The sequence below is a fragment of the Schistocerca americana genome, chromosome 6 (genome assembly GCF_021461395.2).
Source record: "Schistocerca americana isolate TAMUIC-IGC-003095 chromosome 6, iqSchAmer2.1, whole genome shotgun sequence".
Classification (NCBI taxonomy): Eukaryota; Metazoa; Arthropoda; class Insecta; order Orthoptera; family Acrididae; genus Schistocerca; species Schistocerca americana.
Window position 1 is genome coordinate 61307733 of NC_060124.1, and position 23573 is coordinate 61331305.

At 35.6% G+C, this 23573-nt stretch overlaps 1 protein-coding gene across 1 annotated transcript in view; it reads right to left on the reverse strand.

The window, feature by feature from the left end:
• Positions 1-23573, reverse strand: part of LOC124619691 — a 180800-nt gene that overhangs the window by 4431 nt on the left and 152796 nt on the right. The window contains exons 6-10 of the mRNA XM_047146242.1: positions 20924-21103; positions 20570-20713; positions 17573-17677; positions 11264-11422; positions 11071-11163 (exon numbers count right to left, since the gene is read on the reverse strand). Coding sequence (XP_047002198.1) covers positions 11071-11163; positions 11264-11422; positions 17573-17677; positions 20570-20713; positions 20924-21103 — 681 coding nt within the window. The remainder of the gene's footprint in view (positions 1-11070; positions 11164-11263; positions 11423-17572; positions 17678-20569; positions 20714-20923; positions 21104-23573) is intronic.

Below are 23573 nucleotides of genomic sequence, written 5' to 3' on the forward strand. Positions count from 1 at the left end.
CAGCTTCTCATGCCATCTTCAGGTGAGAACTGAATGCCACGAAGACAGATAAACATGATGTGCAACTTACACAGATATTATTTTTACAGAAGATATAAAAATGACAAATTGTTTGTGTAGGAAAATACTATAATAATTACATTAACTAAAAAAAGGGGAGTAATCAAAGTTTATGTGGAGGTAACAAATTACAAGAAATAAAATGAATTTACAGTTTGAATCCAATATTTGTAACACAAGGGGGAAATGGAAACTGAGCTTCATCATTCAACACTAGGCTGAATTCTGTGTTTGTTGATTTCTGTTGCTTCCAGTAAGGTTATCTTCCTGCTTTTTTTTCTTTCTTTTTTTTCTTTTTGGAATGGAAAACTTCACATTTTACATCATATGGTTTGTTTTCTGCTACAAGATGATCAGCAAAGGTCAAATCTTTCTTCCTTAATTGCCAGCTTCTCTCATGTTCATGTAGCCTAAATAACACAGCTCTGCCTGACTGACCAATATACCATTTTTGACACTGCTTCCAAGTGATTTTATAGATGGCACTCTGTGCCAAGGGTTGCATTTTGTCTTTACTAGTGAATAAAAATTTTGATATGTTGCTGGTATTATAGAATGCAGATCTGTTGGTACAATATTAACTTTTTTGCTAGGTTGTCTGAAATGCTGTCAAAATATGTGATTTTGCTTCTGGTTGTGAAACTATCAAGTGATAGCTGTCAGCCAGCATACAGGAGTGGTGTAATTTTATTCATTTTCTTTTTTGATAGAATATTGTCAACCAGGGCAGAGCTATAGCCACTGCTAGTAGCAATTTGTTTGATGGTTTGTAGTTCTGTTTGAAAGGCTGATTTAGATAAGGAAACAGACATGAGGCAATGTCCTGCTGAACAGAAAGCTTCATGTTAGTAGTTGTGTGGAAGTTTTGAGCTTGCAGGGACTACTGTATCAGTAGCTATGTTTTTTGCTGTAAATGCTAAATACATTTGCTTCTAGTAATATCTGTATTAAGGTCCAAGAAATTAATAAAAGAGCCTCTCAGTTACATTGTAAGCTGAGTTTTCTTATGTTGTGAGTTTAGCTGCTGCAGTAATGTATCTAACTGTCCAGTGATACTAAGCCATAAACACAACACATCATTGTCATATCTGAACCAGTACTTAATTTTACAAATCAGTGGTTCTTTCTGTAAGAAATTTTGTTCAAAACAGTTCATGAAAATTTTGGGTAGGCCATCATACTGATTATAATACTTGTTTTGAAACTGGAAGTTATTCTGTTTTGCATGCATTTGAGTAGCATAAATTGTGTCATGTAATTCAAGAGGATTTACTTTTGATTAGTCCAAAAGAGCTGTTAATATGTTTATGGATTCATCAGTAGGAGCATTTGTAAATAAGCGAGTGGCATTAAATGATACTATTTAGAACTGGGTGAGATTTGCATATCTTTAATTTGGTCAAGAAGAGCCATAGAATTTTTGATACCAAACTTAGGTTTACAACCGGTTTCCCTTTTAATGACATGATCAAGCTCTTTTATTAGTAGGTAACATGGAGCAGAAAAGGATGACATTTCTGACCATATTGGAACAATATCTTTAGCTTATTTTATTTTATCAGCTATGTCCTTTATAAGTGGACTACACAATTCATGAAGATTCTTCCAGTGACTCTCATTCTGGTAACTGTGTTTTGTATGATTAGTTTATAAGATCATCCCACGTGCATATCTTAGATATTTCCACTGTTTCCAGTGAATATTCAGCAATTTTATAATCAATAATAATGGGTATTTCTGTTTGTTTATGTTCAATGCATTACACCTGCTAGTGTTGGAGATCAACTGCCAATCCCTGCACCAAACGTTGATCTTCTGCAGGTCTTTCTGCATTTTGCTACAAGTTTCTAGTGTTGCTTCACTAAACAAGTCCTATACAAATCATTGATACTGATTCAGATTTCATCATTGATCGATGACCGATTTATAATCAATCTTAAAACAATTGAATTGAATTGAATCATTGATTTTAACCTTTGAACTGTTGTATCGGTTGACTGAGACAACCAGAGCTAATTGTTTTGCTCCTAATTGTAATTACTCATTGTTGGACTGTTGGCAGTTCCATCTATGTTAGTCATCTTTATTGCTGCTGGAGTTGTAGTGAGAAGTCGTTGGCAATAATTGCTGCTTATTTTTGTCTGTGCTCTGTTTGCTGTACAGAGTCAACCATGCAACTGATAATGTAAGTAAAAATTTTTGTATTTATTATTTATACTATCATTTTTATAGGTAAAAATCTTTCATTATCAAATAAGTTTCATTTTTGTTTGTACTTTTAGGGTTCATTTCAGAAAAGGGTTGTCAGAGGAGGAATTTGAAAAAGCTACTAAATGACAATTCCAATGACAGCAAGCATTCTGCATTTGACCAGTCCAATTCACAATAGTGAATCAGGATCCTTTAAAGGGAAATGAACATGTACATCTTGAAGAGCAGGACAAACAATATTATGAAGTAGAAGATATTGATGGTGATGATTTTGATTTTATCTGTGGCTCTTTTGTTGGCAAAGATGATAAAACTAAGTGGTCCAAGGAAAGTGTTATCACCAAAACAGAAAAAATGTCCTAAAAACTATAATAAAAATCCTTTCTGTTCTAAGAGGTCTGCTAAGGATATTACAGAGGAAGTGACAGTGTTCAATATGATTACTGATGAGGATATGTTTGATTTACCAAGTGTTGTGGTGTGCTAAGTAATGACTGATATCATTGTCAATTATTAATACAACATTTTCTATTGTTTAACATATTTGAACCATATTTGACAGGTATTTGTATTTTTTTGCAGGTCCAGTTTGATTGAAGACCAACGTCTTGTGTGACATCACTGTGATCCAGGTCATCATGCTGATGATTGAATGAAGAGTGTTTTTTATTGAGCATGTGTTCTGCAATGGGGATGTTTACCTCAGCAATAGAGGTGTATTTGCAGCAAAGTTCCAAGAAGTGAAGATGCCTAACTGCAATGCTGTACAGAAGCTCATCACCAAGTTTCGAATGACCAGAAGCATACAAATGCTCGAAAATCAGGCAGGCTATCCACATCGAAAGAGAAGGTGGCGGAGCTGCAAGACATTATTCTGCAAAGTCCAAAGAAATCAGTCAGATGGCAGCTCAGCAGGCCCACATTTCCATGGATTCGACTCACAAGATTCTCCAGAAGTTACTATACATGTATCTGTATAAAATGTCAGTCGTGCATTAATGGAGAGACGCCAATTGTCCTATGTGTGTGAACTTTTGCAACTGGTTTCTGTCCTTCCTGCAGGACAATGATGAGGGGGTTCTTGACACAAGTTTTTCATGTATGAGGCATGGTCCCCATCTCTCTGATTATGTGAATAGTCGGAATAGTCATGTGTGAACTTCGGAGAATCTGTATGAATTTAATATGTCCCCAGTGCAAGATCAATAGGTTGGTGCCTTGTTCTCCATGACTTGGAAACACATCATTGGACCGATCTTCTTTCAGGACACCAGAAATGCAGAACAGTACAGCACCTGCATTCTGGAGCCCTTCCTAGGTGAACTGAATGACGACGAAACTGAGAAAACCTGGTTCCAACAGGATGGGATGACTGCACATACCACCCACAAGGTGATGAACTTTTAAAGAACATCTTCAGTGACCGCATAATCTCTTGAGGACACTGACCTCTGCACTCACCCAACTTGGCTTCTCTGGATTACTTTCTGTGGGGTATATTGAAGGGACACTCCCAGTGTTCTGCATAATGTGCAGGCAGGAATGTGTGAAGTCTTCAAGTTCAAGGGGATCACTTCCATCATCTCTTATACGAGGCTAATCCCAAAAGTAAGGTCTCCTATTTTTTTTATAAGTACATAGACCTGTTTATTTCTACAATGGTTTACATCAGTTTACAGCTTCAACATTTAGCTATTTTTTGACATAATCATCATTTCTGTTGATGAATTTTTGTAGACACAGTGGCAGTTTTTGTATGCCCATGTCATGCCAGCTCGTGCCATGCTGTTCAGAAAGTTATGAACCTCTTCTTTCACCTCTTTGTTGGAGCTGAATTGCTGGGACCACAATTAATGCTGACAGGTACTATGAGACTCTGAAAAAACTCAAACGGGCAATTCAGAACTGGAGAAGAGGAACATTGAGCAAGGGCATACACATTCCCCATGACAACACTCGCCCACACATTGCTCGGCAAACCGTTGCACCCCTGCAACAGTTTCAGTGGAACATTATCTTCCACCCACCCTACAGTCCTGACTTGGCACCCAGTGACTATCACCTGTTCCCTAGTTTAAAAGAACATTTGGCTGGAAGGTGATTCAGCTCTGATGACAAGGTGAAGAAAGAAGCTCTCAACTTTCTGAACAGAATGGCAGCGAGCTGGTATGACGTGGGCATACAAAAACTGCCACAGTGCCTACAAAAATGCATTGACAGAAATGGTTATTATGTCAAAAAATAGCTAAATGTTCAAGCTGTAAACTGATGTAAACCATTGCATAAATAAACAGGTCTACGTACTTATAAAAAAATAGGTAACCTTACTTTTGAGATTACCTTCGTAACTTCCATGACTTGACAGCAAGTTATGAACTGTAAACTTACTTATTGAACACCCTGTACTTGTGGAATACAGTAACTTGCATATTAAAAACCTGATATCACAAAACAATTATTCTATATAGGGGGATGTAAAGGAGACTTCAAGGGAAGGGATCTGTGTTCTTATTGGAGCCCTTATTTTGATTGCTTGAGGGGAGGAAATGAAACAAATGTTGAAGAATTTTGGGGTAATGATGGCACTGAATGTCATACAGAGTTCCTTATTTCTCTTCAGAAGCATGAGATTTGATGATAATGTGACAAAAACACAAAGATGTGGGGAAGATAAATTAGCAACAATCAGGTCCATATTTAGATAAATTTGTTACAAATTGCATGGAAAGCTATCATTTGAGAAAGTTTGCAACCACAGATGAGATGATAACACCTTTTAGGCATAGATATTCTCTTGTTCAATACATAAAAAACAAACCAGCCAACCATGGTTTCAAATTCTTTGCTATTTGCAATGCTAAAATTTACTATACCACATCAGTTGTGCAATATTATGTAACACAACAAAATGGCCATTAAAAGATATCAAATGAACCATATGATTTTGTGCACTACCTGTCAGAAACTATGAATGGACCCAATGGAAATATTAGTTAGCATACTAGTTATTCACCTGCAATCTTGCTTTTGCAGAAACACATCACTTGCATTGGGGAAAAGGGAAAAAATAACTGTAGACCCTCTGGAATTCCCACTTATGAAATCCAAGAATACTGGGTTCTCACTGTTTGGGTACTAGAAAGATATTACAATTGTGTCATATGTGCCCAAAAAAAAGTGTTCTTCTGCTTAGCACCATGCACAGTGAAGGCACAAGTGGTGAAGGAACCAATAAACCACACATTATCATGGACTACAACATGGCAAAGAGAGCATCTGACACAGTCAATAAGATGTGTAGTAATTGCCCTGTGGCTCGTGTAACTAGAAGATGGGCAATGGCTGTTTAATTTTCTTTACTAGATATCACTGGCATCAATGCCCAAATATTGTTTCAGCTGAATGAAGAAAATCCAAGAAACCAAAGAGAAAATTAAAAAGATAAAATCTATAGTGGTATCAGTTAAAGAAGAACATCTGAAATCCATTGTCACCAAAAAGAAGTCATGAATGACTGAAGAGATATTTAGAATGATGGACAGAAGAAGGAAAGTGAAAAGTAATCCTGATGGATATAAGAATATCAACAAGGAGATCAGGAAACTGATACAAGAAGCTAAGGAAAGAGAAATACAGGGACAGTGCAATGAAATAGTGAAATTACAATTGAAGCATGATAGTTTCAATATTCATAAAAAAGTCAGGACAGTGACAAAAAATTACAGAAAAGTGACAGTAAAAGGGTTTGTGAATAATGAAGGAAAAATAATAGTCAGACAAGATTAGCTTAAAGAACTATGGAAAGCATACATATAACAATTCTTTTATGACAACCAGAGCTTCCTCCAATATATTGTGAAACTGAATGAAATATGGTAAATCACCTGGTCCTAACAATGTGAATGCCAAAATTCTCAAGCTGGTCTGTGAGGATAATTTGAAATGGCTGACTGTAATATTCAATGACATCTATGACTCTGGTAACATTCCACGGGAATGGTTTAAATCCAAATTTATTACATTGCTCAAAGAGCCCAGAGCCAAGACTTGTGGTGAATATGGGACCATCAGCCTCATGAGTCACCTGCTGACGATCTTTCTGAGGATCATTCACCAAAGAATTTACAAGATCTGTGAAGAACAAATTTCTTCTACACAGTTTGGTTTCAGAAATACATTTGGCATGCGTGAAGCATTATTTAGTATCCAGGTACCATTTCAAAGGTGCAGAGATTTTAATTGCAACATTTATGCCTGCTTTATTGATTATCAGAAGGCTTTTGATAGAGTAAAACACCAGAAGATTGTTGACATTTTAAGAAGCATTGGTTTGCATGATAAAAACCTATGTATAACTGTGAACCTGTATTGGAAAGTCAGGTTCTGTGAGGCTGGACACAGAAAATACAGAAGAGATAGACATTCTACGAGGTGTAAGGCAGGGTTGCATATTATCCCCACTCATTTTCAACATCTATTTAGACCACATCTTTAAGGAACCTCTTTATGACGTAGAGATGGGAGTGCTCTTAAATGGAAAATGTATCAACAACATCCAATATGCTGATGACACAGTAATATTTCCTGACAGTCAGGATAGTTTGCAGTACTTTGTCTATAGACTTGCACTAAAAAGCTCTGAATATGTTCTGCATGTCAGCCCTCAAACTGAGTGAGGTGGCACAGTGGTTACCACACTAGACTTGCATTTGGGAGGCCAACGGTTCAATCAATGCATCCAGCCATCCTGACTTAGGTTTCCCGTCATTTCCCTAAATCACTCCAGGCAAATGCCAGGATGGTTCCTTCACTGTCCTTCACTAATCCAATGACACCGATGACGTCGTTGTTTGGTCTCTTCCCCCAAACAATTCAACTCAACCCTCAAAAAATGAAAACAATGACAATCAGTAAAAACAGAGTCCCTGCATGTCACATTAAGATAGACCAAAATCACATAGGGCAAGTACTTAAATACATGTACTTTGGCACTACAATAAATGACCAGTGGGATCTTCCTGATGAGGTGAGAACTTGAGTTGGAAAAGCCAGGGCTGTCTTCAATAAGATGAGTAACCTTTTCAGAAATCATGGCTTAGCAATGATGACAAAGATCAGACTTCTACACTGCTATGTACTTTCCACCCTCTTCTATGGTGTTGGGTAAGTGGCTGGAGGTGTTTGAGATGTGGCTGTACAGGAGAATGTTAAGAATACCATGGACAGTCACAAATGTCAAGGTTAAAAAAATGGTTCAAATAGCTCTGATCACTATGGGACTTAACATCTGTGGTCATCAGTCCCCTAGAACTTAGAACTACTTAAACCTAACTAACCTAAGGACATCACACACATCCATGCCCAAGGCAGGACTCGAACCTGCGACCATAACGGTCATGAGGTTCCAGACTGAAGCACCGAGAACCGCACGGCCACACCAGCCGGCACAAATGTTAAGGTTCTGCGAAGAATGAAGAAAGAGAAAGAAGTACTGGACACTGTGAAAGGGAGAAAGATCCAGTACCTGGGACACATCATGCAGAACAACAACAGATACCATCTCCCCCAGACCATCCTGCAAGGAAAAATACCAGGGAAGTGAAGCATTGGCTGGAGAAGAATATACTGACTTAAGAACATTAGAATGTTGACCTCTAAAACATCTACAGAGCTATTTAGAGCAGCAAGTGACAGGAAAAGAACTGCTAAGATGGTTGCCAACATCTGGAATGGATAGGAACCAGAAGAAGAAGAGAAGAATACAACACATAAGTGCTGCAGAAGTAATCTGCATTGCAAAATAAATGTAGGCCAAGTGTGATGTGAGATTATTATGTGTGTTAGAAATTTGTTGTAAAATAAAAGAGTATGATATTTTTATTAAATTTTAGCTCCCTTTTAAGAACAAATAAAGTTCAAACATTAAACCATATGTTTATATATAGAAAAAAACCAAATAAAGTCAATTGGTTTTCAGTACCAACTATATTAAGACAGTGTTTTTCATGCCTCTAAACATGTGATGGTTCATTGGAAGAATCAACCACAGGACCACAGATTCTGCAAAAACTGATACAACAACTCGAGGGTTAAGACTGGTGTTAAATGATGCATTTATAGAACAATGTAATAAAGTGGCTTCATTTTTTACCTACATCTCTGTTCTCATCAAGCTATCTTAATGTAAGCAACTGTATCACTGTCACTTCTTTATATTCCTGTTTCTGTTGCAAATGGTGCATAGGAGGACCACGTATTTTATACTTCTGCATTTTTAGCTTCATGGACTTTTTGTAAGCTATATGTAGGACAATGCAGTATATTGGTGGGCTCTTCTAGAAATGTGCACACTCAGAATTTAACAGAAGTTTATATCAGCAGAGGAGACCATCGACCTTTATATTGAGTTAGATTATAAAAGTCAGTGTCTTGCTGAAATAATATTTTATTGAAACTGAGTATTGGTTTCACCTTTTGAGCTATCATGAGACCTAAAAAATTAGCTGTGACATGAAGGCACATATTTTATACATCTGTACTGGCTAAGTACCTTCATGTTTCCACTAAATTTTTAGACCTGATGACAGTTGAAAAACTGGAAATCATCATCAATTTTATTGAAATATTATGTGACTAAAAGGCTGACTTTTATAATGTAACTTTATAGTTGTTATGTTTAAATATCACCTTAATACTGTAACATGATGAAGAAATTTACACACAGCCTTCTCCAAGCTTTTTTTAAGAGACCAAACCACTATAGCTCCTGAGGCTGGGATCTATAAAAGACTAAATTATCAAATTTTTCCACCTTTAACAATTATGTTCATCCTAATTATTTTGTACTACAAATCTGTACTAATCTCATCACCTATAATCATATTATTTACACTTTAAACTTGCCCCAACCACCAACCGTCTTTGAACTTGCAATTAAAATTCAAAATTTTGTCACTAGCCACTTCTGATTCCAACCAGATTTTTATTTCCAATAGTTCTGTGTATGCTCATTACTACCATTTATAAGTGAGACAGTTCTTGGACCATATGGATGCTCCTGCAGTTAAATATGGTATTAACATTTTCTTTTTCTGACAAGTTATGATAAATGAATCTTTCTCTGATCTGCAAATAACATATTAAAATTTTCTTTCTCTGATACAGTGACAAAAGCTTACATTTGTAGTTAATGGTGTCAATGCTTGTCCATCCCTAAAATCAGAAAGTAATTTATAAGGCTGTTAAGGGGGTTTTCTCCATTAAAAATCCACATATTTGTGCTACATGCATTATGCCATCCCAACAGCTGCTTCCTGATTTATTAAAAAGGCTTCTACAGTTACTCACTTTTGGACTACAATTCTCCTCCTGCCTCCCTCCATTCCCCCCCCCCCCCCCCCCCCCCCCCCTGCTCACGAAAATTTTGTATCTGGGACTGGGAGTTCTTTCTTCATCATAAAGCACCAAAATTTGTATGGTTAAGCTTATATTAGTTGGATGATAACTATGTCTTCCTTTCTAAGTCTCCTCATGTGCCCTTTAGACTCATGAACATCCATCTTTGTAATTCAAAAGAAAAGTCATAAATTATGGGTTGCTTCTGACATTCTTCCTGAATATTATATGTCTCCTAATACAGAATTTCAAATATCTTTTCTAGCCATTTACTAGCTGCTGAACTTGACTATTCTTTAATTTCCTATCTCTATGTGTCATTCATTGGCTGGGATACTGAGAAAACTGAATCAGTCAACAAAGGAAATTGCTTGCAAAGCACTTGTGTGACCAATCATGGACTATTACTTAAGTGTGTGCACCCAATACCAAAAACTAAACATTTTTAAGTGGTATTTTATATCCCCATTTCACAAAATGGTTCCAAAGTAGTCACTTAGTGTCATATTTCCTCACTGATCACATCTTCTATAAATTAAATGGCTGTCTATATTCAATGGTTGAAAATTATTGTTAATTACATGGGAAGTAACTGTATTCATTATAAAGTCGAATGACATGTTGTAGTGTGTTCTAAACAGCCCTCTCTTGTTACAGGTATAGGTACTGGTAATGATTTTCTTTGAGAAATACTAATTTATATAAATACTAAACTACCAGTTGGAGATAAAGAGCAGCAATTTATTAGTCTAGCTGGGAAGGCAGTAGTATTTTTGTTTCAAAACAAGGGATTACTTAGTAACTGACTACATTACATGAAGCCAACACATGTTAAAAATGTTAAAGCTGTATACTGATATGTTACCAATATTATTAATAAAATGTGCAGATTTAATTTCTAAATATTGCTTCTCTTTAAACACATGACTTGAATGGTTCAAGTAACAATATGTTTCCCACCTTTGTGGAATTTACAAAACATTATGAACAAATGAATGAATTATTTAACCTGCATTACTCACTCTAAAGTTCTAAGTTCATCTCCACTTCACCACTGTAGAATTAATTTTGTTATAATTGTGTTTCTTTGTGCCTGTCTTTCTACTTTCCAAGTCAGAACAATAATGTCTTGCCATGTCCCTGGTCAGGTTCATTTGAGTGTTTGTGTTGCTGTATGTGTGAATATGTGTACTTAACTAGAGAAAGAGCAAGAGGTTCAAAACTAGTACAAAATGTATTGTTTTCTGTTGCATATTTCTAAGTGCCACACATCAGTCAGCTAAAGGTGAGCAATTACCTTATCTTATTTTAATGTATTTTCCATGTCAGATTTATATAATATCAGTTTTTAAATATGTGTTATGATTTTAAAACATGTTTTCCTATGAAAAAACTAGTTCTTACCTGTCCTGGAGTAGGACATCCTTCACACTCCACTTTGCACAGCTCAACATTACACTCAAAGATGAGATCCATTATATCTGGGAATTTGAATGCCTGTAATGTAAATAGTGGGAATGCATTTTATATCAATCATTGCATTATAGACCTGTGAGAGTAAAGGAATTTTAATAAAAATTATGTGTTATATACTAACTTGAAAATATGCGTATGCAATCACTGAAGCAGAACTAGATCCTGTGTCTTTAGTCTTCTGGAAGGCACCAATTAATTTAGGCTTCAAGATACAGCCTCTTTCATCTGTCAGTTCTACAACATTGTCACTATTTGCATCCCTTGCAACACATTGCTGCACCTTTTAAACAAGATAAAGGAACTCAGTAAATTATTCTTATTAACTATATTATCTTTCAATATTATTTTTAACATACTATGAGCAATATAATATAGATTCGTGTGACATTATATACAATGTATTGGTAACGTGTGCATGAATCTATCATACACTGCAAAAATACATTCCATATGATGCTATCAAGGAAGTTGAATTAGTACTGCCCAAATAAGGCACCTCTATTACAGGCAACTTTAACTAATAGTAGATTTTGATACCTATCCTGATTGACAAGCTTTGTGATTCTATTCCTTTTTTAAGTTAAGTTGTGTCTGAAACTATACGTCTGGTGTTTAAAAAAAAATTCTTTTCCATGTTTTCTGTGAAATTTTGGAAATTCATTCTTAATTTTTATTTTAAAGATTAATTAAAGATTAATTATCCTATAATACAGGGAGCAAAAGGCTATTTACAATTTGTACAGAAACCACATGGCAGTTATAAGAGTCGAGGAGCATGAAAGGGAAGCAGTGGTTGGGAAGGGAGTGAGACAGGGTTGTAGCCTCTCCCCAATGCTATTCAGTCTGTATATTGAGCAAGCAGTAAAGAAAACAAAAGAAAAGTTTGAAGTAGGAATTAAAATCCATGGAGAAGAAATAAAAGCATTGAGGTTCGCCGACGACATTGTAATTCTGTCAGAGACAGAAAAGGACTTGGAAGAGCAGTTGAACGGAATGGACAGTGTCTTGAAAGGAGGATATAAGATGAACATCAACAAAAGCAAAACGAGGATAATGGAATGTAGTCAAATTAAGTCAGGTGATGCTGAGGAAATTAGATTAGGGAATGAGACACTTAAAGTAGTAAAGGAGTTTTGCTATTTGGAGAGAAAAATAACTGATGATGGTCGAAGTAGAGAGGATATAAAATGTAGACTGGCAATGGCAAAGAAAGCAATTCTGAAGAAGAGAAATTTGTTAACATCGAGTATAGATTTAAGTGTCAAGCAGTCATTTCTGAAAGTATTTGTATGGAGTGTAGCCATTTATGGAAGTGAAACATGGACAATAAATAGTTTGGACAAGAAGGGAATAGAAGCTTTTGAAATGTGGCGCTACAGAAGAATGCTGAAGATTAGATGGGTAGATCACATAACTAATGAGGAAGTATTGAATAGAATTGGGGAGAAGAGGAGTTTGTGGCACAACTTGACAAGAAGAAGGGACCACTTGCTAGGACATGTTCTGAGGCATCAAAGGGTCACAAATTTAGCATTGGAGGGCTGCGTGGAGGGTAAAAATTGTAGAGGGAGACCAATAGATGAATACACTGAGCAGATTCAGAAGTATGTAGGTTGTAGTAGGTACTGGGAGATGAAGAAGCTTGCACAGGATAGAGTAGCATGGAGAGCTCCATCAGTCTCAGGACTGAAGACCACAATTACAACAACAATTATCCTATAAATGCCATTTCTTTCATTTGGCTGTAATTGACACTGACTTTGAATTATGCAATATTTGGTTACAAAATTTTCTAATAATATATTACAAGTGTTTAAAATAAGAACTGTTATAATTTTTCATAAATCCCAATATAGATCAACATTTTCATGCTGTAATATATATCATTGGTATCTTGCACCAAAGAGTTTTCCAGTGTTTGTTTCACTTTCATGTAGGACAGTCCTTATTTGCAAAAGGAGTAAGGCAGTCTTTGTTTTAATAGTATCAAAGTATCTTTGATCTGGATACTGTAAATTGAGTGTCCACCATGTACGTCCTTTTATTGACATTTGTGAGTTTTAACTGAAGATGTGTCTCAAACATATTTCAGTCTCATCAGTTTGCAAACTGTGTTTGGTACAAAAAAATGTGGAAGACTCCCTTCAGGAAAGTGTGTAAAGTTGAAACCTGAAGTTGATTGTTTGCTTTGCGTGAAGGAGAAACAAACCACAACGTCTTGTGAGTGTGTTTCTTCACTAACATTTAAAACCCTAGACCTGAACGTCTTTCCCTAGATAATATCAAGATGATGATCAGAGCTGCAAAAATTTTATGCACCAATATGATTATTAAAAATCATATTGCTTAATGCAACAACCCTTCTATAAATGGTTTTTTACACCGCTGTTTCCTGTTACCTACGTATGCGCATTTACAAATCAGTTTATCGTGATGAAGAAATGCAAATACATCATCAACAATATATTTAACAAAAACTTTCTAGTTAGGGAATTGTAGTATTAGACCATCCATACTTGCCTAGCTATTTTTTTTTCCCGGTTGTATTTGAAAATTATTGTAATATTTCAAAACAAACAGTCACATAACAGAACATGCCTGCAACAAACTATAATAATATTTGCTGTTTTAAGGTCTAAAGCAGAGCAAAAGAGTGTTAGATATGCTGTGTTCAGTAATAGCCTACAGAATTTGATTTTAGTGTTTCTTTTTTATTTAAAAAAAAATTCATTGCAGGACAAAGTACAATATGTTTAATTTATAATGTTTATCTACGAAACTCTTATAGGCAAGTGTTTATGGAATTGAGGATTTCAATTTCAGCATGATAATTCATGTATCTTCTTATGATTAATGAGGAGGAATAAGAAAAATGATGTGCATATTTACAATAACAGAAGGCAAAATTGCCTTCAATAGTCTTAATCAAAATAATTTTAACCCCAAAAAGAGGTGAATATTGCTGATACCAAAATCTTTTTATCATTTACCTAGAAAAATAAAATGCCTAACAGATAGTTAAGTTAAATTTTAAAATAAACTAAAATAGGATCTTGTAATCCACTGAGAAAAATTTATTTTGTAGGTTGTACACTACATAATGTAAAATACAATACATGGTACCATCACTTCATTCATGTTTAAAACTTAATATTTTTACTATTACCAAATTCATCTGTACATATCAAACATTAAATAAATAAATTAAAGTAGTTACATACCTTATACAACAAAATCTTTTCAAATAACTTCCAAATTTCAAATTGTATGTCCTATTGTCCTATTCTTGGTGTATATAAACAAATTCTATAAAAAGCACTATCTCAACTACAACACATTACAGCTTTGTGACCAGCCAAATATTGTGAGAAGTGGTAGATAGGATGAGAAGGGAAAGTTGTAGCAGTTCCCCCTGTTTTGTTCATCTTTGTTTATTGTCCTCAGTGTCGACCTACTGCGTTGCTACACTGGCTGAAAAATGGATTGTGGATTCTGACACTAACTACTGTAAATAATGTAGCTGACAGGTGCATAGTCTCATTTCACAGTACCATACTTTAATTTCACTGTTCAAAACCCCCTAATAATAACTGGTATATGCCAGCACACTATTGTATAACTTTTGATCAGTCTCTTTAATACCAGAATGAAATTTTCACTCTGCAGCGGAGTGTGCGCTGATATAAAACTTCATGGCAGATTAAAACTGTGTGCCCTACCGAGACTCAAACTCGGGACCTTTGCCTTTCGCGGGCAAGTGCTCTACCAACTGAGCTACCGAAGCATCCCTCACGTCCGGAACTCACAGCCTTACTTCTGCCAGTATCTCGTCTCCTACCTACCAAAATTTACAGCAGCTCTCCTGCGAAACTTGCAGAACTAGCACTCCTGAATGAAAGGATATTGCGCAGACATGGCTTAGCCACAGCCTGGGGGATGTTTCCAGAATGAAATTTTCACTCTGCAGCGGAGTGTGCGCTGATATGAAACCTCCTGGCAGATTAAAACTGTGTGCCCGACCGAGACTCGAACTCGGAACCTTTGCCTTTCGTGGGCAAGTGCTCTACCAACTCAGCTACCGAAGCACGACTCACGTCTGGTACTCACAGCCTTATTTCTGCCAGTATCTTGTCTCCTACCTTCCAAACTTTACAGAAGCTCTCCTGCGAAACTTGCAGAACTAGCACTCCTGAAAGAAAGGATATTGCGGAGACATGGCTTAGCCACAGCCTGGAGGATGTTTCCAGAATGAAATTTTCACTCTGCAGTGGAGTGTGCGCTGATATGAAACTTCCTGGCAGATTAAAACTGTGTGCGAAAGGCAAAGGTTCCGAGTTCGAGTCTCGGTCGGGCACACAGTTTTAATCTGCCAAGAAGTTTCATATCAGCGCACACTCCGCTGCAGAGTGAATATTTCATTCTGGAAACATCCCCCAGGCTGTGGCTAAGCCATGTCTCTGCAATATCCTTTCTTTCAGGAGTGCTAGTTCTGCAAGTTTCGCAGGAAAGCTTCTGTAAAGTTTGGAAGGTAGGAGACGAGATACTGGCAGAAGTAAGGCTGTGAGTACCAGACGTGAGTCGTGCTTCGGTAGCTCAGTTGGTAGAGCACTTCCCCATGAAAGGCAAAGGTCCCGAGTTCGAGTCTCAGTCGGGCACACAGTTTTAATCTGCCAGGAAGTTTCAGCCTCTTTAATAGTTTGCAGGCAAACCTGCACATACTGATACAGTAATTTACTATTGAACATCTAATAGCAGTAAAACCATAACCACAAAGTTCACAGTTCTTGAAGAATAGAAAGGTACATGTGGAGCAGACACTGTTGTTGTTTTTACACATGACCTAATTGTGTAACACTTATTACACTGTTAAGTTGCACTGTTGTCATTCTAACCAACACAGGTTCCTCGTCTGAAACTCAGCCGTGAAGTAACTGACTCGTGACCAATAATTGGTCCCTTATATATCATCACAATAATAGATGCTGAAACTATGCATTGTCTGAAGTTTAACTTAGAGAAATTACAATTAAAACTTAACTCATTAAATTAACTGAATATATTGAAAAATTCATTCCTTTTAACAGTTTCTCCTACTATGAGGGTTAAGCCAAATTATTTGTTTAAATCATGAAATTAACAAATATAGTTATGCAGACAACACTTTTGACAAAACTATTAATTACTATGGAATTAATTAAGGGCTGGCTTTCTTAACATGTTTTTGAATAGAGCCAAATAGATACTTAAAGATTACTAGCATTTCGTCTTCCAAATGTTTACAGTTATTGCAGAATTTATATTTGTTTGTATGTCAACAATAGAATTTAATTTATGGAACAAATACTGATTTCATGCTGTAATGAAAGATACTAACTAATAATAGAATAAATTAGAAAATCAATTAGGTACATATATGAAACTAAGCACAAAATTAAATCTGATGTTATATTCTTTAAAACTGATGGCCAATCTTTCTCTTTTTGAAAATGCAGATCCTATTCACTATGTTAACCATAATTAGTAAAAATTAATTTAAGGAGGCAGATGGTAAAACAAGAGGGGAATTAAAATTATCCCAGCTTGCTTCATCACAAACTGAGGAGGAATTGTGAAGTTTTATCCTTTAATACTTTAGGTTATCACTTGTTTCCTTCTTCTTCAATTATTGAATTTTTCTCCTATTGAGTAGAATGAAAGTTTAGCTGTTGTATTATGTCAAATCAGTAGTAACATACTGATACCAAAGGGGTTTGTTGAATCACTTGTGTTATTGTCAGAGGGACCAACTTTTAGCTGGCATCTCTGTGGCTGCAGGATATTGACCACACAGCAAAACTGATGCAAATTTAAACAAACAGGAAACCCTATTTGCTAAAATTTTCCTAAATTTTCTCCCAAGGTATCAGATCCTTTAAATTATGACATATCTGCTTGGATCACCTGTGTCTTAAAGTCAATCCTCGCCTTCTTTTAAACGTAACAAAACACTTATTGAATCAGGTTTGAATGTTATATGGCAGCAATTTTGATTACTAATAGCCTCTTGATCTTCAGTAGTTTGCTGTGTATACTGGGAAATCATGTGAGCTTTATTTGGTGTGTAATTAATAGCAGCAGGTAGTAACATGAAATTTTTCTGAATACTTATGATTTTGAAAATGGAAATAAATCACATTAATGTTTAAGATACGGTTGGTAGGATTCCACAGCTAAGGCAAAAAGTGTTTGATACAGCACAAGTCTTAAATAAATTATCATGTGGCATTCATATCCTTAGATGAATCAAGTACTGATTTTGGTTAACATTATCACCGAAGATAATACTGTTAATTCTTTTTTTTAAAATTTGTATTTGAATTCAAGAACTTTTGATGAAATCACCAAAATCATATCATAATAAGAAAGAAAGAAATTGTACATTCATACTTACTCTTATATCAAATCCAGGATCGCCTTCAACATAAACAACGAGTGTCATTGTTTCCCCAATTTTCACAAGACCGCTTGCTGGTGGAGCAAATGGCCCTTTACCAACCTGCATAATTACATATCATTATTCATTACCACCCAGTATGTGACTGATACAATATCATAGAAATAATGTGCACATTTTTATAGTAGTATAATGTTGCTGTAATGTAAAATTCTGGATTTAAAAATACAATAATTTTTAGTGCATCATTGTAGTTCTCAGTATTTGTTCCACATTATATCATTTTCAAGTCTTCTTCCTGGTGTTGCTTCAGCTATATTGCCATAAAGAAAACTCCAGATGCGGAGCCAAATTATGAGGGGATGCTAATAACAATAGTTTGACTTCGTATGAGTACACACCTGTTGACAACATCAGTAAAGGCATTCCAGTTTGTCTTATTAAGATAGCCAACAACATATATTTTGGATGAAATGCTGAATTACTGAAGTTACTAAAAAAACTTGAGATTACTGTTTCACGAGCTATCAAACCTCTCCAGCGTAGGGAATATTAAAACCCGAATTGAGTAATGATTTGTTATTAAAAATAATTACAGACAATAACAAGTAAGGTGAATGTGTATTAACCTCACTCAAGAGGATGTCTTGACAAACAACTTTAATTTAAAAGGTAATCAAGAATTTCTTCTTGCCACTAGAAAATCAATCTGGGGTAGAGTGTTGTATCTTGGAACACATTTCAGACATTTGTCTCTAGCCAGCTTTATAATAGGTGTTCAATATATTTTCTTACACTGTTTTCAAACAACACTTTTCAGTGTTTATGTGCTGCAGAATTTTTCTGAAATTATGAAATCTACTTTGGCAAAGTAAGGATTTTCAGAATGTGAAAAAATGTTCCAAGTTACAAAATGTTCATGTACTTAGGAACAAATTTTCTGTTGAAATTTAAAAGTAAATCAATTAAGAAAATCTTTTCAGTATTGTGTTTAATAGTCTACTGGTTACATTATGACTGTACTACTCACCAGTAACCAGTTACTGTAATCAAAAAATGTAAACGTATTATCAAAACCCCTTACAAGTTAAATACATTTTGAAACACAAGTTATTACATACCAACACAAATCTCCACTTTCAATACAGGTAAGGTTGTTGAGACATTACAGAAACTCAGTTTGTTTGGAAATACTACACATTCCATGCTGGAAAGCCTTCTCACATCCCAAGGTATGGGTTGGTGCATGACCAATGAAGTATGGCTTCAACTTTCACAAATTATATAATTAGTTTTTAAAATATGTATATAGAATTTTACTCACCATAAAAGTTCTGTAACTAAAGAATTAGCAACATCTTCCAAATTTCTTTATTTTTTTTTTTCTAGTCCTTAAATGTGTAGAACTTGGAATACTTAGAAATACTGCACAAAACACAACATCATGCCTCACAACAACAGAAAAAATAGGAAATGATGAAAATCCTGCTTGACAGTTCCTCATGCACATTCCTTCATGTAATTCTAAAACCAATCATTAGATTGAAACACTGACCAGGAAAAATCATGTGTTGCTAGATACACTATTCTCAAGGTACAACACTTTCCCCTACTCAACATGGCTGAATTTATACCAAATAGGTGACAGTTAGTTACATGAAGTTAATGACTACTACAGTTTGTCCTAATTTGTCACAAAGTCTACTTTCATCTTCAGTGGCTCCATTAACTTTGTTATTATTATACACTGTCAGCTGTCTGGAATAGTACATAACACTTCTTTCTGGTTTCATCACTGTTTATTCTGATTTTGTAGTGAATATAAGAGAACATCATGTCTGGTATTCATTCCCACAAAACTCTTTTCCTTTTGAAAGTAATAGACTTCTTCATGCCTTGAATGATACAATGGCTACACCATTAATTTTAAAGAATTTCCTTATATAACTACAGTTCTTTAAGTATTGCACATCAGGAATACATAAATGTTTATACTATGGATATAACAGAGGGAAACATTCCATGTGGGAAAAATATATCTAAAACCAAAGATGATGTGACTTACCAACTGAAAGCCTGGCAGGTCGATAGACACACAAACAAACACAAACATACACACAAAATTCAAGCTTTCGCAACCAACGGTTGCTTCATCAGGAAAGAGGGAAAGAGAGGGAAAGATGAAAGGATGTGGGTTTTAAGGGAGAGGGTAAGGAGTCATCTACATTTACAAATGTCTGCTTTTGTCTGTGTATGTGCGGATGGATATGGGTGTGTGTGCGAGTGTATACCTGTCCTTTTTTCCCCCTAAGGTAAGTCTTTCCACTCCCAGGATTGGAATGACTCCTTATCCTCTCCCTTAAAACCCACATCCTTTTGTCTTTCCCTCTCCTCCACTCTTTCCTGATGAAGCAACCGTTGGTTGCGAAAGCTTGAATTTTTTGTGTATGTTTGTGTTTGTTTGTGTGTCTATCGACCTGCCACCGCTTTCATTTGGTAAGTCACATCATCTTTGTTTTTAGATAAATGTTTATACTGTTTTGCTTGTCAATTATTCTATCACATCTATACTTTAATGGATGAAAAACTCTGTTGTGCTCACAGCCATCACAATAAACATTTTCACAGTAAGCTATAATTGTCATTAATTTGTGGTTTAAGATTTTACCAATCTATTTTAGATGTGAACAGAGAGTAAAACTATCATCCCTGTTTATGTTTATTGTACAATTTGACTATCTTCTTGTTTGACTGCTAAATTTTCTTTTATGTATTGAAATATTTAGTTTTGGTGTATGTTGAATTACTTAATTTGTAAGCGAAGTCTTATTGGTATTGACTTTGAAAGTTATTATTATAATAGCTTCATGTAATAAGTGTAGTAACAAATAAATAAATAAATGGTTTTCATGGCAAGTGTTATATGTTCAAGTGCCATGTTATGAGGAATTAGTAACAATAATTTCAATGTCACAAGTAACTGTCAAAACTGACCTGAATTTCAAGACGTGCTTTCCCTGTGTCTCCACTAAATGTCACAGTCTCCTGATTGAGCATGTCAACATTTAGATTCACATTTAAGGACTGTTTAATAGAGCCTTCCCACAAGCATCTCACTCTTCGTGCTGTGTCCCATACCTGTTAGGTGCAGATTTTTAAAACTTTTGATTATGGAAACAGTTACCAACACTATAGCAAAAACTCAATTTTCCAAATAAAAATAAGTTTTCTGGAGTATTACTTTCTCTGTGGTGATAACTGCTGCAGTAGCATAGTTAAAGTTAATACAAATGCATGCATTTGAATATTCACAAGAAGAATAAATTTTATATTGTAAATTGCACTCACTTCTTGGATACCTGGTTCATTCTGAAGAACCAGCACATTCTCTAAGTATGCCTGGCCCCCTTCCTTAAATTTATCTATAAATTGTGTGCCACATTCATCATTTAGTTTAACAGTGAAAGAATATTTTGTCTGACCACTGTTTGGTGCCACATAACGGCAGGCAGGATTACGGTAATAGTTCTGAAACAAAGAGAGACACTATTGAACAGTTTCCTTCTGAGAGCATCATTAAACCATAACTTATCATTTCCGGAAAAACTCTTCATCCAGGAAAAACTCTTAATATTATGCACACATAATTTTCTTTGCTCCCTTAGTCTTCTTTGTTGTTACACATTGCATAGTTTCAAAAAAAAGTTTCATTCAAGGAAATAAAAAAATGTTCAGGAAAATACAGGAATAGAGAAATAGCATTCACTTAGGAATGAGATAAATAGGAAGTGCAAGGAAGCTTTGGTGAATTGGCTACATGAAAAATGTGAAGAAATCGAAAAGGAAATGTTCGTTGGAAGAATAATTTGACATATAGGAAACTCATACAATTCCTAGTAAAATTAAAAGGAAGATCAATAACATTAAAAGTGCAATGGGAATTCCATTGATAAATACAGCTAGAAGAAGAAACAGGAGTTGATAGGAACCTAACACTACAGTCAGAATTTAAAAATAACTTTGGAAGACTTGAGATCAAATAAGGCAGAAGGGAGAGACAATATTCCATCTTAATTTCTAAAATCACTTGGTCAAGTGGCAACAAAACAACTGTCCACATTAATGTGTATAATGTATGAGAGTGGCAATATACCATCAGACTTTCAGAAAAAGAAACATCATCCATACAATTCTGAAGAGAGGAAGAGCCAACAAGTGTGAGAGTTATCACAGAATCATATTAATCGCTCATGCATCCAAGTTGCTGCATTGCTTGCAGCTTGCAATAAGTTTCAAATTTAAGTCAGTCAGAGACCTCGTCCAAATGGCTAATGTAATTAAGGCAATTGCTCATGAGGAGCAGTAAATCCAGGTCAGTGTCCCAATCTGGGACAAGTTTTAAACTTTTGCAATTGCATTACCACATGCCCTGTGTGGCTGGATCCTGAATTCTGAATTCTCATCGATACCTTCTCTTTCTTCTCCCATTCTTTATTTGATATATATGTGTGTACCAGTCACATCAACATAAATGGTGTGTGTTCTGTCAGACATCTCTGCTTCTCAGGAACAGTTGCCTTAACTGCTTTAGTCATCCAGACACAGTCTCTGCCTGAACAGACATTACTCAGGTATATACTTGTCACTTGGCACATCCCTTTGTATTTTGCTCTCCATCTTCATCTTCTGTGTCTTCTACCCAGTCATTCACTTCACATTCTCAATGCACTATAGGCACCATTGAAATTTCTTCGGCGTTTCATCGAAAAGTCAGAACACCAAGAACAAGGAAAGGGCAATTTGGAGAATTATTAGGTATGAAACCAATAAGCTTAGCAAGCCAACTGATATTGATCTCCCAGATGGCAGTAGCAGCAAGGCAGATTATACTAAATTAGAATCATTGGCTGCTAAATTCAATGAATTCTTAAAAGAAGCTGAAAACATGGGGACAAAAAATTATGTGCTGAAAGCTTACTTAGGCAGGTATGCACATTTCACCAACAGACATCAGTTTTGCTAACTTATTTCTTAGAGATATCACACAAAAATTATTAGCACACTAAAAAGTAGTACCTCTTCTTGCTATGATCCTATCACAGCCACAGTATTAAAATCTTTGCTGATTTCATAACATGTCTCTTGAGTTACTTTTGTAATCAGTCACTCAGTCAAGGAGTATTTCCTGAAAGACTGAATGAGGGAAGAGTAGTATCAGTGCAAAAAACTGGAGATAAATGACTGACCTGCAATTACAGCTTGAACTCACTTCTTCCAGTGTTCTCAAACTGTCTTGAGAAAGTACCTTGCAACAGAATACCAAACTATTTTTCTGAGAATGACCTGTTAACAACCGTTCATTTTGGCTTCTGTAAGGGCTTCTCTACTAAAAATCTGAAAATTCAATGTATTATTTCACAAACTCAATTCTAGAATAACTAAACAACTAAACAAACTGTTAGCATTTTCTGTTATCTGTGGATAGTAAAATTCTGAGAGAAACTAAAATGGTATAGCATTTTAATGCTATACCATTTTAGTTCCCCTTGCATGGATGGAGTCATATCCTTACAAAAGAAAGCACAGAATCACATTAGTAAATGATACAACAGGAATAAGAGTAAATTCAAAGTGGGGAAACCGTAAGTGTGGTGTATTGCAAGGTTTGGCAGTTGGGTCTCTCAGACTTTTGGTCTACATAAACAGATTACTGGGGTCTTTGGAGAACTCTCCAAGAACTGTAATGTTTACTGATGACACAACTATATTGACAAAAGTCCAAACAAGCTGACATGGCATGGGCACATGAATAAGATAACTAAAAAGCTCAGTTCTGTTTGTTCGGCATTCAAACTGTATGATTCAATGATGATGGCATCCTCCTGGGTAAAATATTCTGGAGGTAAAATAGTCCCCCATTCAGATCTCCAGGCAGGGACTACTCAAGAGGACGTTGTTATCAGGAGATATAAAACTGGCGTTCTACAGATTGGAGCGT